The sequence below is a fragment of the Athene noctua genome, chromosome 6 (genome assembly GCF_965140245.1).
Source record: "Athene noctua chromosome 6, bAthNoc1.hap1.1, whole genome shotgun sequence".
Lineage (NCBI taxonomy): Eukaryota > Metazoa > Chordata > Aves > Strigiformes > Strigidae > Athene > Athene noctua.
The window spans coordinates 7,474,611-7,488,411 of NC_134042.1; the positions used below are offsets into that span (position 1 = coordinate 7,474,611).

A 13,801-nucleotide genomic window follows, 5' to 3' on the forward strand; every position below is an offset into this window, starting at 1 on the left:
AGAGTCCCTCCCCATCTTTCTTGTAGGCCTCTATATATTATGATGCATCATTTCTTTTTGAAGTGTGAGTGTATTTAAAAGTTGATCATAGTGGAGATCCCTTAGAAGGAAGGTATAGAATAGATGTGGCTTTTGTTTTTGCTGTCTCCATTCTACCTTCCTTATACATGTGAAGTTCAATAAGGTAATATCTATAAAAGCTGGAAGGGCCAGGTTCAAGTTCTGAAAAATCTAAATGTATAGAGGCCTGGTATTCATAGGAAACTGAAAAGACGTGCATGAAAACAAATGTGTGAGCTGGCACAGGCAGGATGCAGGAACAACCACAAAGCCATGGATGAAATGCAAAGTAAATTTATTCTTGTTACCTTGTGCCCTGAGGGATCTCCACAGCAGCACCTGGGCAGAGTGGGGACACAGGCACTGCAGAGCTCAGTGCTTGCTCACCAGAAAGAGGAGAAGAGAGAAAAGATCTCAAGCATGCTGCTTTTGCCTGTATGTATCGGGGATTTTTGCAGGCATAGTTTTCCACTGTGCTGTGACCTTTCCCACAGCAGGGCGGGAATCTCAAGGATGTTTGATAGGGTGCCTCTGAGTCTCTCTCAAGCCTGTGTTATCTAAGTGCAGATGTTCTACCTGTCAAGCATACAAAGCTGAACAACAATTAGTATGATATACGTGTTTTTTGACACCCCAGCTACAAGTCACGTGAGTGTGTTTACAGTCCTCCTGGCCAATTTTCTGTTGTATTTCCACAAGTAAATGTTAACATCTTGATGTCCCCCAGCTCAAAATTAGGAAGTAATGAAAGTAAGTTACCTCTTCAATGTTAGCAACTAAATGTCAGAGCAGTATCAACCAATGCATTCTGACAGGAAGGGGAAAGAAAAAAACATGGTTATGAAGTATGACTGAGGAAGAGGAGATGGCAGTTCAAAAACCTAATATCAGATGGAGCAATCAGAGTGGATCCAGGCACACCGCACCAATTTGAAATTTGGTCAGTTCTGCTCTTGACAGGTTTAAAACCAAAACCCATGAGAGTGGTGAGGTGGTATGGGTGCTGAAAATTTGTAAGGATTTGTAGTGACTGGGCAAACAGCTGTAGGAAGAATTTGCTGAAGGCCATCAGCGTAGACCTACTCAGTTCAGAAAGTTTCTGAGCAGCAAACTGTTGGAGCTTGGGTTAATAAATTGAGGAAACATTACTATGTACTTTCCTTATTCTTTTTACCATTTTCTTCTTTATCTGCTACAGAATACCAAATATTTATATAGATAGATCTCTGGACAGTCTTGGAATGACTACTTAAATGTCTTTATGCTTACTTTGAGTAGTGGCACCTTAACCAAGCTTGAGACACTATTTGGAGTCCTCTTCTGAGGATACCAGTGTTTTCTTCCAGGGGTTATCTATAAAGCTGTGTGTATTTCAACGTACAGCTCTATAGATAATGGTTTCCAGACCATCTCATCCTGTATTGTGCAGGAACACATAGAATGGGAGGTCAGTTCCTTACCACCTATGCAAAAAGTGGCACTTCTTCCAGTTAAACTATGTTCCCCTTCTAATGCATTTTTTTTTTTATACTGCCTTTGTTTGTATGACAACTGTTTTTCTATAGGTATTGGTCTGGGACGTTCCTATGCCTCTGCAGTCTGCATCCTTGGGTTGCTATCTGGGTGTTTGAAAGAATCCATCCCACTATCTTCTACAAAAGTTCACTTTTCCTTTTTGTGTTGTACAACATTTGTACCACCCTGCTCTATCACCATGATGGCTATTGGTTCATTCAGCCTTCCCACAGCTGTGAAGATGTTTTGTCGAGACTTTGTTTGTCAGATGATGGTGGTGTTGCAGAAGATCACGTCTGCTTTTATTAACTTACCAGGATACTGTTGTGCATAGTTGGTCTCTTGCTAAATTACCAGAAAACTTGTCTAAAGCCATAACAGGCCCTCTAAATTAACAAGCTTAGGTTAAAACCCATTTGTAGGGTCAATACTGATCTCACTTGAGTTTTTTAGTAAATGAGATGATTAAAACACAGGTGTCAGTTGAAAAGTGTGAAGGAGGTCTGCTGAACTTCCTTTCCCATTTTTGAGACCTTATGTGTAGATGATGACTGACTGCTGCACAACTGTTGACAGCGTGGTGGTGTAATATCCAGTCTCCCTGCTAAGAAGCACTTGAAGTACCAGTTCCAAAGTCCAAACATCGGATTCACTTTTTAATATATCATCAGGAATGCTGGCAGATAATATCAGCTCTTTCAGATCCTCTAGCTGCTGACTACAAAAACTGGCTTGATATCCTTCTTTCACTTCCTCTGGCTCCCAAGTACCTCATGATCTTCAAGCTCAAAGCTCCATGAAGGAGTTTTGTGTTTTCTCTTCTCGGACAGCAATAGCCCAGTCACTGCTAGATATCCTGGATTAGGACAGAGCCTGCCTGCTTCTTTCTCTACTACACTACCCCTTGGGTCTTCTTGGCAGATAAAACAAGGATGTGCACTACTCTCTCTTCTAGCCCATCTATTTGGGAACATCTTAATCCTTCTCAAGGTCAAGAAAATTCCCTTTTCCATTGTTCATACAGAGCAGAGCACATCTGTTCTCTGCACCTTGTGGTCTGACTACTAGGACAAGCCTACAGACTGACTTAATGCTATTTGTGTTGTTTGATGTGGAACCATTTTATCAGATGTATCTACTAGTCTTTTTTCTGATGTAGTGGATCATCCCACCTGTCGCAGGTTCTGGGACAGAGCACACAGAAGGTACAGGATACCTGAAGGCTGGTGTTTTTGTTATCACTGAGCCGTGCTTACAGAGAGCCAAGGCCTTTCCTGCTCCTCACCCCACCCCACCAGTGAGCAGGCTGGGGGTGCACAAGGAGCTGGGAGAGAACACAACCAGGACTGACCCTGACAGACACAAGGGATGTCCCAGACCATATGGTGCTATGCTCGGCGTATAGAGCTGGGGGAGAAGGAGGAAGAGGGGGACGTTCAGAGTGATGACATTTGTCTTTGAGTCACTGTTACATGTGATGGAGCCCGGCTGTCCTGGGGATGGCCGAGCACCTGCCTGCTCATGGGAAGTGGTAAATGAATTCCTTGTTTTGCTTTGCTTGCGTGTGCAGCTTTTGCTTTACCTACTAAACTGTCTTTATCTCAACCCACGAGTTTTCTCACTTTTCCGATTCTCTCCCCGATCCCACTGCGGGGGAGTGAGCAAGCGGCTGTTTGGGGCTTAGTTGCTGGCTAGGGTTAAACCACAACAGTCCCTTTTGGTCCCGTTGTGGAGGTCAAAGGGTTTGAGATAACAACAGGTTTGATTGGAATGTGCTAGATCAAATTTATAGCTGTTATTGCTGTTCAGCTATAGCAATAGTAAGCTGTTTATCGTATTAGATCTTCAGAATTTTTTTTTTTCTTACCTTGTCCTTTCAGTATCCCTGTAGCGATTTCAAAAGGCTTTGAAGACAGATTGGTAACAATCCTAATGATAGATCAGTAACAATCCTAATGAAGAGTGTTTAGTATAAAAGGGCCAGTACCAACTGAGCAAATCTGTGAGGATGGTGTTTGGGTCTTTTAAGCAACTCGCATTTCGTGAGGCATCTGAGTGGCAGTGAAGACAGCTGCAGATGTCAGAAAACAGTTAAAAATGGCATGTGTGGAGAAGTGTGTGACTTGGGCTTTGCTTGCCCAGTCCACTTGCACATATTAGATGTTCTAACGCTGTCTTTAATTCGGTGTCCTGTAAGAACTCAAATGTGTATGCTAAATATTAGAACAGCTGTGGTCAAAAATAGACTGTTTCTACCCCCCCCAACGTTGAACTTGATTTTCTTCTGATGTGATCACAAGACTGCTGCTGCAGTAGGGGCTTAATGCTATTTACGTCGTCATTTGACATAGCAACATCTCTCAGGGGATTTTTAAACAATGCAGCTGTTCAGGAGAGATGAAGAGGCTGAGGGTGGGGAGAGGGGAAAAGGAGGAGAAATAATTTCATCTGCCATTAGGGATATTGAGGCGGGGGGAGGGGAGGCAGCCAGCAAACCAGCGAGTTCAGTAGATTCATGATTCTGCATGAATGGACAGCAGGATCATGGGAGTCGCGGCTTCCCCTTGAATGGGCAGGAGCATCATGGGAATCTGGCTGCTTCTAATCTTTTTGTGAATGATTCTTTTCCTTTAACATGGCACTGCTTTTGTGAATGGCTCTGGGGGCAAAGTGCTGCGAAATCCTTCTCAAGCTGTATAGAGGTGCCTTAAGGAACGAGGGTGGGAGTCAGGTGCAGCAAAACGGAGATGCTGCGATGTTAAGGGGCTGTTCTGCTCTCTTGAAGTCTGAGAGGACATTGTACTGATTTTAATTCAGCGTAATTAATTTAGCTTGATGGAAGCAGAATTACTTTTTACATGAAGTATTTTTAATACTTGCTTTCTTCCATTTGAAAATGCAGTTGGCTGTGTGTCTTTTCCCTGTTCTGTTAAGGATGGAGATGACAGCATATCAGAATGGTTTTGGAATGATTAAGCTTGAAGTTCTGCTCTTTTTGTTCACCCACCTGTTCCCTTTTTGATTTATGTTCAAAATGCTAAATGTTCAGAAATTTTTATGGCACCAGAAGTAAAAATGGAAATGGAGGACGATAAACAATTGTTTTGCTTGGTCTGAAGCAACTCATTTACCATTTGTCTTAAGTTGGAAAAAAGTGTTCTGGTCAAGTTGCACTTGAACACTGTTTTGTAGGTGCTTTTTCCAATTTCTGCATTTTTTTGATTCTGTACAAAGCTGTATAATTTGTTTCTTTGCCATCTTCGTTGTCCCTTACCAACAAAACGTGCTGAATCACTTGAGAATTTGTTCTCACCAGAAGTAGCTTAATGTCACAAAGTTCTGTGCAGGTTACATTAAAAGTTCAAAGATTCCTATTGCAGAGATGAAAATGTTCCTGTGTAATATTAACTACCTAAAACAATGTTTTGTAAAACCATAATAACGGATATGTTCTTGATACCTGAATGGTAATTCAACAATTTCAACCTTAAACTTTTTTAAACTTTTTTTTTTTTTCTAGACGATAAGTACAAAGTGGAAACAAAAGTCATTGTGGCAGACTTTGGAGAGAGAGAAGATATTTACAGTAGAATCAAAGCAGGATTGGAAGGCCTGGAGATCGGTGTTCTAGGTTTGTATCTGATCTTTCTAAATCTTTCACAGTGGTGTTTCATCACATGCCTACTAACTTTTTCCCATGTTGAAGTTTATTGAAACCAGTTCACAAAAGCTAATATTTGCCTGACTAAAACTATGTTGCTGCATGCTCGATATGTTTTTTAGCTTCCTGTTGATGCACTACATGAGATGGTACTTGCATGTATGCCTGTGTTCTAGGAACTGTGATGCTTATTGAATATTTTCGATGTGTTATTCCACGATTGCTAAAGACTGTGTATCTTATGACTGCATGCACTTGACCTAATACCATTTTAGAAACTAGGCAAGCTCCAGATACTTAGGACTCAGCTTAGCAGTAGAGCCCCACGGGAGAACCATTAACTTTTAATTATAGAGCTGTTGAAATTTAATCATTACAATGTAGCATCAAGTAACTGGCTCCCACTTCAAAAGTTTTAAGCGTGTTCTGGTGATGTTGGTAAGCTGTGGTTCTTTTGTAACTACACAATATGCCCGAGTATGGTCTGTGATACTGTGGGAGTGTAGGTGGTGTGATAGTCCCTGAGAAGACAAGGTGATCCATCCAGTTACTTTGTCGAGTGTAGAACTGAGGTGATTTCAAGAAGGTGTTTAGCACAAGCTAAGAAGAACTTAAACGTAACAGCAGTTTACCTGGATCTTTTCTGAACAGTGGGGTAAAGGCAGTTGCTTATCAGTTTTCTGTTTCTTCCCTTAGAAGCGCACATACCCGTGCGTATCCTATATTTCTACGCTTACTTAATATGAGGATAAGAACCTCTGATGGTTAAACATAAGTCATGGAGTTTTATAAAGTCTCATGGCTCGGACATCCACTGGTGTATGTCATCCGATAAAGTATTTGTCACTACAAACTCGTTTGGCTAACCTGAAGTGCAGTACTTGGAGCTAGAACTGTTTTTTAAAAAAACATGTTTCAAAATAAATTTGTTACACACATGATATGTGTATTCACTGTATGAACTTTGCTGATGAATCTTGTTGTACGACGTCTGCAAATAATGCCCAAGAAAATAGTGTATATAAAATCTCAATTAAAAAAAAAAATCAATTAAAGGATAAAGCCCCAAATGTTCCCTAATACTTCTGACAGATTCGAGTACATACAGCTCATGACATCCAATATTTAATTGCAATAAAATTTCAAATCCATTCGAGTAACTGCAACTGCCAACAACGTTTTGTGTAAAGAGTAGTTGTGACAAAGCCTTGGATGCCTTGTTTCTTGTTTTTGAAGGAAATAAGTTCCAAAGAAACTTTGAAGATTAAAATTAACGTCTGTTCTCATCTGTCCTGTCAAAATCAACTCAGGGAATGTACGGCTTGCAAGCTGCTTGTCACGTAGCAATTGCTGCAGGATAGCGTATCACTTAAATGTCTTAGAACCCCAGCAAACCTTTTACTGTGTGAGGTACATATCCACACTGTGGGAGGGTTTTTTATTATTTCTTAGGCTGTGATAAGGTTATGGTGATGCACAAAATCATGAAAAATCTGACTCTTTAGTCTTGCTTCAAGTGTGCACTAAAGCAGTGAATGTGTCTCAAATTTTGTCTAAGCTTATTACAGGAAAACAAGCTCATTCCTCAGACAGAAACTGGTTCTTGCTTTTATTTGCGTGAGCACCTTGACTAAAACCATGGTAAAAATAGCAACTAAATGCTCTAGAGTTGTGTATTCTTTAGCTGAGATCCTTTGCTTTTTTTTTTCTTGCAGCCATTGCCAGTGCAGGTTTACAGAAATCTCTCTTCTAACTAATCACTAGCAGTTTTAGTAGATCTCATGCTTGAGATCATCAGATTACGTGATACGCAGGTTTCTTCTTTTTCCCAGATATAGCTGTATTAATAGAAACCACTTGCCAGTGTAATTTTTCAACAGAGATGATGGCCACTCCAGAAAAACGGTATCTTAATTTTTTTAATGGCAATTAATTCTGTGCTTTAGTGCGTTATATTTTGAATTCAGTAGCATTTGTGCAATTGGGAATATAGTTTTTGCTGACATTTTTCATGTCTATGTGAGGGGAAACATGGGTTTAAATGAGAATAGCCATAAAGGATGAGTTTTCAGGTTCCAAAATATTTTCTTCTTTCGGGTCTCATCTGGAACAGTAGGTATGAGAAGTGTTGGTAGCACAACATAGTTGCCAGTGATCAGTGCTGATTAACCTTATACTTAGAGACAAAGGAGTCTCCATGTATGTTGCTCAAGATCGAGCTTCTGATTATATAGTTGCACGGAGTCTAACTAAAGTACTTACAGATTGAGATCCTTGTAAACTTCTTATTTGGAAGCTTCTTCTCACCCACGTATGAAGGCTAAAAGAGTTTGCATAATGTTTTGCTGTGTGTTCAAAACAGCGTCTGTCAGTGACTTCGAACATGTGCTAGCTACAGCAATATGTTAAACAAGCAGAGGTGGGAAATCTTCCTTTTGCTGTTTTTAAATCGCTGTGAATCTTGAAAGGAGTTTGAGCTGGACAGTATCTTACCCAGTTGTTATCCAGATTTCTCTAGGTAAAATATGCATGTGCAAACTCAAAACTAATCTGTTTGAAACAGCAGCAAAGTATGATCTGGTAGAAAAAGATTGCTAAAAGTGGAAGGGTACATATCCGGGACCCAGTCTGCAGTAAGGGGTGTGTGACTGTTTCTGTAGCATGAATCACATAAACATTCTAAATTTGGAGAGAATAACTAAGGTTAGTCCCAAAACCCTGCCACAGTTCATAGCCAAAATCCTTTCCAGAGAGATGAACTGAAAAATAGTTTATTTTAGGATGAAAGGAAGGAAAAAATCTGGCTCACTCTGGCAATAGCAAGATTGGACCTTCTTCCTTTTTAAAACTTTTCTCTCTTTCTAAATATAGCAAATGTCTGCTGGGAATTTGCCAACTCCCTGTTCCCTTTGGTTCCTGTATTTTTTAAAGGTTATCTAAAAGTTAAAAATTTGAAACACACAAACATGACTAATGAACTATAAGGGTTTCCATAAATACACAAAGCTCTGGACTAAAAGAGCTATTATTCAAGGGAATCTCTGAATGAAGTTCTTGCGCTTTGCCAGAATCTGTCCTGCCCCTTCCCTGCCATCTCCTGCATCCCTATTGCTACTTAATATCTCTCAGGTTGGATGTTAAAATGATCGCTTTTGGCACTGGTGTAGGGGCTATTTTGGGGTGGGGGTTTTGTGTGGGTTTGGGGTTTTTTTTGGTTTTGTGTTTTTTTGGTTTTTTAAAGGCATCAGTACCTTTTGACAGTGTTTCTTACCCCCCCTCCTGTGTAGACCCCTTCCCCGGAGGTGCGCAGTTGATGCGGTTGAGCATCCACAGCACTTTGGGATTCTCTGGGGTGTAAGGCACTATATAAATGTAAAATGTTGCCACAGCAACCAAATGTCACACGATTCACTTGCGTAAGATGAACAACAGATACTTAGGAAATGGAGATCCCATTTTGCTTGCCTTTTTTTTTTTTTGTCTCCATATCAATATGCTTTATTAAGTTTGAGGCAAGCATGCTCGCAGAGCATCATTTCCTAACGGTATTAGAAGTTTCCCCTAGTTGTGTGGGGATTCGAGAAAGGGTTTGGTTTCATCTCCAAAAATAAAACCGTGCCAGACTGAAGTGTTCAAAAAAAAAAAAAAAAAAAAATATATATATATATATATATAAAAAAAGAGGTTCAGGTAATGAATATGTTCCCTCGGTTAACTTTCAACGTTGCCGAGGGGGAGAGGTGTGGCAGGTGTGGGGGTGACGGGGAGAAGCTCCGTGCCCGGCGCCCCGGAGGCGCAGCGAGGCCGCCCAGGCCGCTGCCCGCCCGCCCGGGCCCGCAGGCCGCTGCCCGCCGCCGGGGCCGCCCCGCTCCGCCCGAGCGCTGCGCCCGCCGCCGCCGCCCGGGCTCCTGCTGCCACCTACCGACCGACAAGGCGTTCCCCTCGGCTCCCCGGGGTCGCGCCAGGCCGCTCCCCGCAGCTCCCCCGGGCCGGAGCCGGGCGGCCCCCGGCGGTGCCCGCTGCTTTCCTCGGCGGGAACCCGGGGCTGAGGAGGGCGGTGCTGCGTGTCCCGAAGCAACTGGTGTTGTGCCGGGCTGGAGGAGTACTTTTTTTTTCTTTAAATATCTTATTTCACTTTTTATTTCTTTATCCCAAAAAAAACCCCAAACAGTTAAACAGTTCCGCTTAACACCCCGAGACCTTTTCATCGGCTTGAAACTCTGTTTCTGCAGAGCTCCGTGTCGCGGCGATGCCACTTGTGTGCTTGCGGGGCTGCCGTCTCTAAGGGAGGCCAAAGCGTTCTTCCCCTGCGCCCCGAGAAGCAGTCGGAGATGGCTTCAGTGTGCTAAACGTCCCAGTTTATATACAATTAGAGAATCAATTTATTTACACATTTAAAGCGGCTTGTGTGTTCGCTCTCACATTCCACTCGTGTGTGTACATTTACAGTTAAACTTGGCTAAAGGGGTTAGAGTGTTTTAAATGCAACATTATAAGAGCATTTCTTGAATATTGTCATTCATCAGAGCATGAGAAATCAGATGGCGCCCAAGCAATCTAATCCAAATTTCATGCTTTTGTTTCAGTCAACAACGTGGGAATATCTTACGTTTATCCTGAATATTTTCTTGACATTCCAGACCTGGATGAGGTAAGTGCTTTTGTGGTACCTTCTAGTGTTCTCATTGTTAGCACCAAATGCTTAACGCATATGGCAAAAGTGTTTAGGTTTGGTTAAAGTACCCCCACAACGAGGTTTTCTGGTTAGAATTAAGGGTTCCAGAAGTTGAGAGATTTACGTACGCAACGTAGTACAATTCAGACGATGGCAGTCCCGTTTTTTTTCTGGTGTGTTTTTACATGCTCTTCCCTGCTGCTTCATTTTGTGTTTCTATTTCAGACAGGTGCTATGGGGCCAGTACCTGAATTCCACTCCTGTCCGTGGGCTCATCTGGCATGAACTGCATTGGCTTGGGAGGGGTTCTTAAGTGACTGAAGGAAAGAAAGGGGAGCAAGCAACTTTGTGAACAGAAGCTGCATATTCCCATAACACTATTATGAAACTTAAATATGACCAGTTTAGACAGTTTGTAATGTAGGGACGATCTTGGTTGCATTAGATACATTGAAAACTCCGAACAATTTCACTGGTGCATGATTTTGTTTCTAAACCCCCTGTAGCTCACTGTATCCACTGTGGCTTTGTGTTTTCTGCCTAAGTACTGATAAATGCATCTGTTTTTTGGTTCACCTTCAAATAAGTTTCATAATATTTAGCAAAAAAGTCCCAATTTTTTGAACCTCATGAATAAACATTAAGTCGCTAAAACACTCATGAAACGGTGAAGAGCAAAATACAGACATTAATTTATGAACATATCTAAAATATCATAATTTATTTAAGTTCATAAATATTGCAAATAATGTTAGGAAATACAGTGTCAGTGTGATATGTCTGTGTTGTTCTTTATTAGTATGAGTGCCTAATCGGAGATAAAACTTGACCAAGAGCAATTCACAGACTTAACTTCGAAAGTCTGTCACTGTTCTGATGCTTAAGCAGGGAGGCAGGGACTAAAGGTGGATGTATAAGTGTAAGGTTTAATTTATCCTGGCTCTTAAACCCAGAGAGTGTGTAAATATTGAACAAATAACTTAAACCGTAACAAACCCCAAAACTTTTGTTTTCTTGCAGAGAATCGACAAAATGGTCAACATTAACATCGTGTCTGTTTGTAAGGTAGGTGCCCTGTTACCAACATTTGTTCTTGATGTCTTAATTCAAAACCACTAAACAATTAAAATTGCTTCAGTTGTCCGGAGCAATTACTTTCACCTGTTGGACCACAGTTAATTTTTTTGTCTTAGAGTAACGCAGAGGTTATAATTGTTTTATCAGACTGTTCTGATTGTTTTGTGAAATATCATTTGTTGCAAAGATACCTATTAGCTATCTGAAAGAGCAAGGTATGTACACAAAACAACACTTAAATCTTCTTCATGCTTGTTGTTCTAGTTCTTGTAAATCACTCATTCTTCTCAGTGTTTCTTGGAGTGGGCAACCTTTATCTCTGCACACCTAAGGTTTTTGTACACTGTAGTGAGAAGGTGCTTAAATATTTAATGTGAAATTTATGAACAAGAAGGAAAACCAAATTCACAGAAGTGTGCATTAACTTTTGAAGTAAGGTTACCTTCCCCTTTTGATATTTAAACCGAAGTTTTTATTGAGAAGAAATCAGCGTGACTCAGGCCAAAACATATGACTGTTCCCTTATTTATTAACACGAGGTCCATTCAAAAATCAGATTTTCATCCTAATATTTCAGGGCTTAGAAGAGGCAGAGGGAGTAGTAGGTGCTTACATGACATGGAGAGTCAATTAGTGTATTGCTAATAAGTGCCGAAGAAACTCCTTGTGAGTATCCACTGCTAAACCTTAACTTCCTCCTTTTGTGCATTACAAAGCGGGCATCTCCATTAGCTGAGGGTTAACCTTTTGTCTCAAAGCCAAAATATTCAGTGTTTCAAGGCTGGCTCAAAAGATTTGGCTTCCTTGCAGCTGTTCTGATCAGGGCAAGTACTAAATTCTTCTAGTGCAGTGCTCTTGTCTAAACTGTATTTTGTTTCCATGTGAGGAGGCACAGGACCTCTTAAAACAATGCCTCTGTAAGATTTTCGCAGCTTATCAAAACACAGGCAAACAGTGAAAATGCGACCATTTCGTGACTGAATGGGATTGTTAATGTCAGGCTGCTGCTGCTAACTCAACTTCCATGTGTGTTTTATTTGACATTTTAGAACTACTTGTTGCAAAGTTAGAAATGCTACAACAGTGAGTCTTCAGAAACTTTCCCCTTTGAAAATGACTGCTAGCCTGACGAGTACAGACTTTTAGTTGACCAAGAAAGATTGCGGCCCATGGTGTCCTGTTGCACTCCTGCAAGATTTCATCAGAGAATTCAGTTATTGATGGGCACCTTTGAAAGTGTGCTCTTATGGAAGTAGTTTAGCAGACTTTTTTTTTAATGATAACGGAGCTGCTAGCCCAGGTGTAAGTCTGAAAAAATGTTGTGCATAGACCTCTTGGTTAGAGATCAGTGTAATCAGAAGAATGTCTCTGCTAAGGTGTGAGATCTGTGCTGTGCCAGCAGAGGGAGTGCACTATTCAGTGATTAAAGAATTTGGGGTGTCCGTCTTCCTGGGAGCATTTTGTTAGAATAGAAAATTTACAGATTAACTACTTCAGTATGTATTTTTGAAGATGATAGGATAGAATTGAGGCCCAATTTAACTCTGGATACACCTAAAATTCCAGAGATGCAGCCAGATTATATTGGTTTCTAGAATAAACTAGTGCTGTTTTGTGGCTTCAGTCATCATGTGGTATCATCAGTGGTGGTCAACAGTGTAGCAAAATTGTCACACAGTTTTTTGTAAAATTTGCATCCTGTCAGCCTCTTCACATTCTAACATGGTTGTCTTCACACATATAAAAACATACTGAAGATCTACTTGCTGTGTGTTAATAGTGTTTTTCCTTCTGTTTGGAAACTTTTTTTCTTGACCGTGAACAGCTCATGCTACTGGGTATATAATCAGAGTTTGAGCATAAGCTTCCAGGCTTGAAAATGTTTCCTCCTGCCTGAGCCTGTTGTGTAATTAAACAGTAGGCATGCCAGATGCTTACTGTTTTGGGGAGAGGAGCACATTAGAGATATGTACCATCTGTAAGTAATTTTTTCAAGAGAACCCATAGAACTAGAGAATCATGGTAGGAAAAAAATAATTTTAGGAAAAGTCTGTATGTTCTTTCACTCAGATTTTTGGGTTGTAATCCTATGAACATTTAGTTCAGTATTTTAGGTTGATACCGTCTCTTATCCAGGGGTGTAAGTGTTTGGGGTTTTTATTTTAAAAAAAGTCTCCCTTCTTGCCTGATTAAAAATGCGAAGTTTGGGGTGGAAGAGAGCACCGAGTTCTTAAGCAAGGAGATGAAGGTCTGCTAAAAAGGTGGAGGTACGTGAGAGGCAGAGCAGATTTTGCTAGTGCCCATTCAGGTTCTTCTCACAGTATCTCCAGATCCTTGTCAGGTGTCTCATAACCTGTCTACTGTTCTGTTATGGAGCATTGCCATCGACTTCCTTGCCTTTTGGAGTTAAAAAGTAATGATATCCCCTGTCATCTCAGTAACCCATGCCACATGCCATCAGCAACACCTCTCTTGGCATGTCAAATACCTCCACAGTTCTGGCTGAAACACACCTTAAGCTTGAAGTGGGACAGGTAGGATATGCAGCACAGTTTGATTCTGCAGAAACGTTAAGGTCTATTTTGTGGCTACAGGTGTAGGCATTTTTGAAGGGTAATGCTCCTCCCTTACCTTTTGACCCATTGTTTTCATTGTTGGGCAGCTCACTGGATTTCCTAGGGGGATATGCAACATGTAAGGAGGGGTGCACTGAGAGGTAAGACCCCATCTTCACCTTGCTGGATAAATTATCAGCCTAGCTGGTCCTCCTGTCTAATACTTTTCATAGCTGTAGAGGATCTGGCACTGTGAAA

At 41.1% G+C, this 13,801-nt stretch overlaps 1 protein-coding gene across 1 annotated transcript in view; it reads left to right on the plus strand.

The window, feature by feature from the left end:
• HSD17B12 (hydroxysteroid 17-beta dehydrogenase 12) overlaps nt 1-13,801 on the plus strand; it is a 91,352-nt gene that overhangs the window by 51,179 nt on the left and 26,372 nt on the right. The window contains 3 exon segments of the mRNA XM_074909396.1: nt 5,096-5,206; nt 9,823-9,887; nt 10,932-10,976. Of these exon segments, the coding sequence (XP_074765497.1) occupies nt 5,096-5,206; nt 9,823-9,887; nt 10,932-10,976 (221 nt within the window).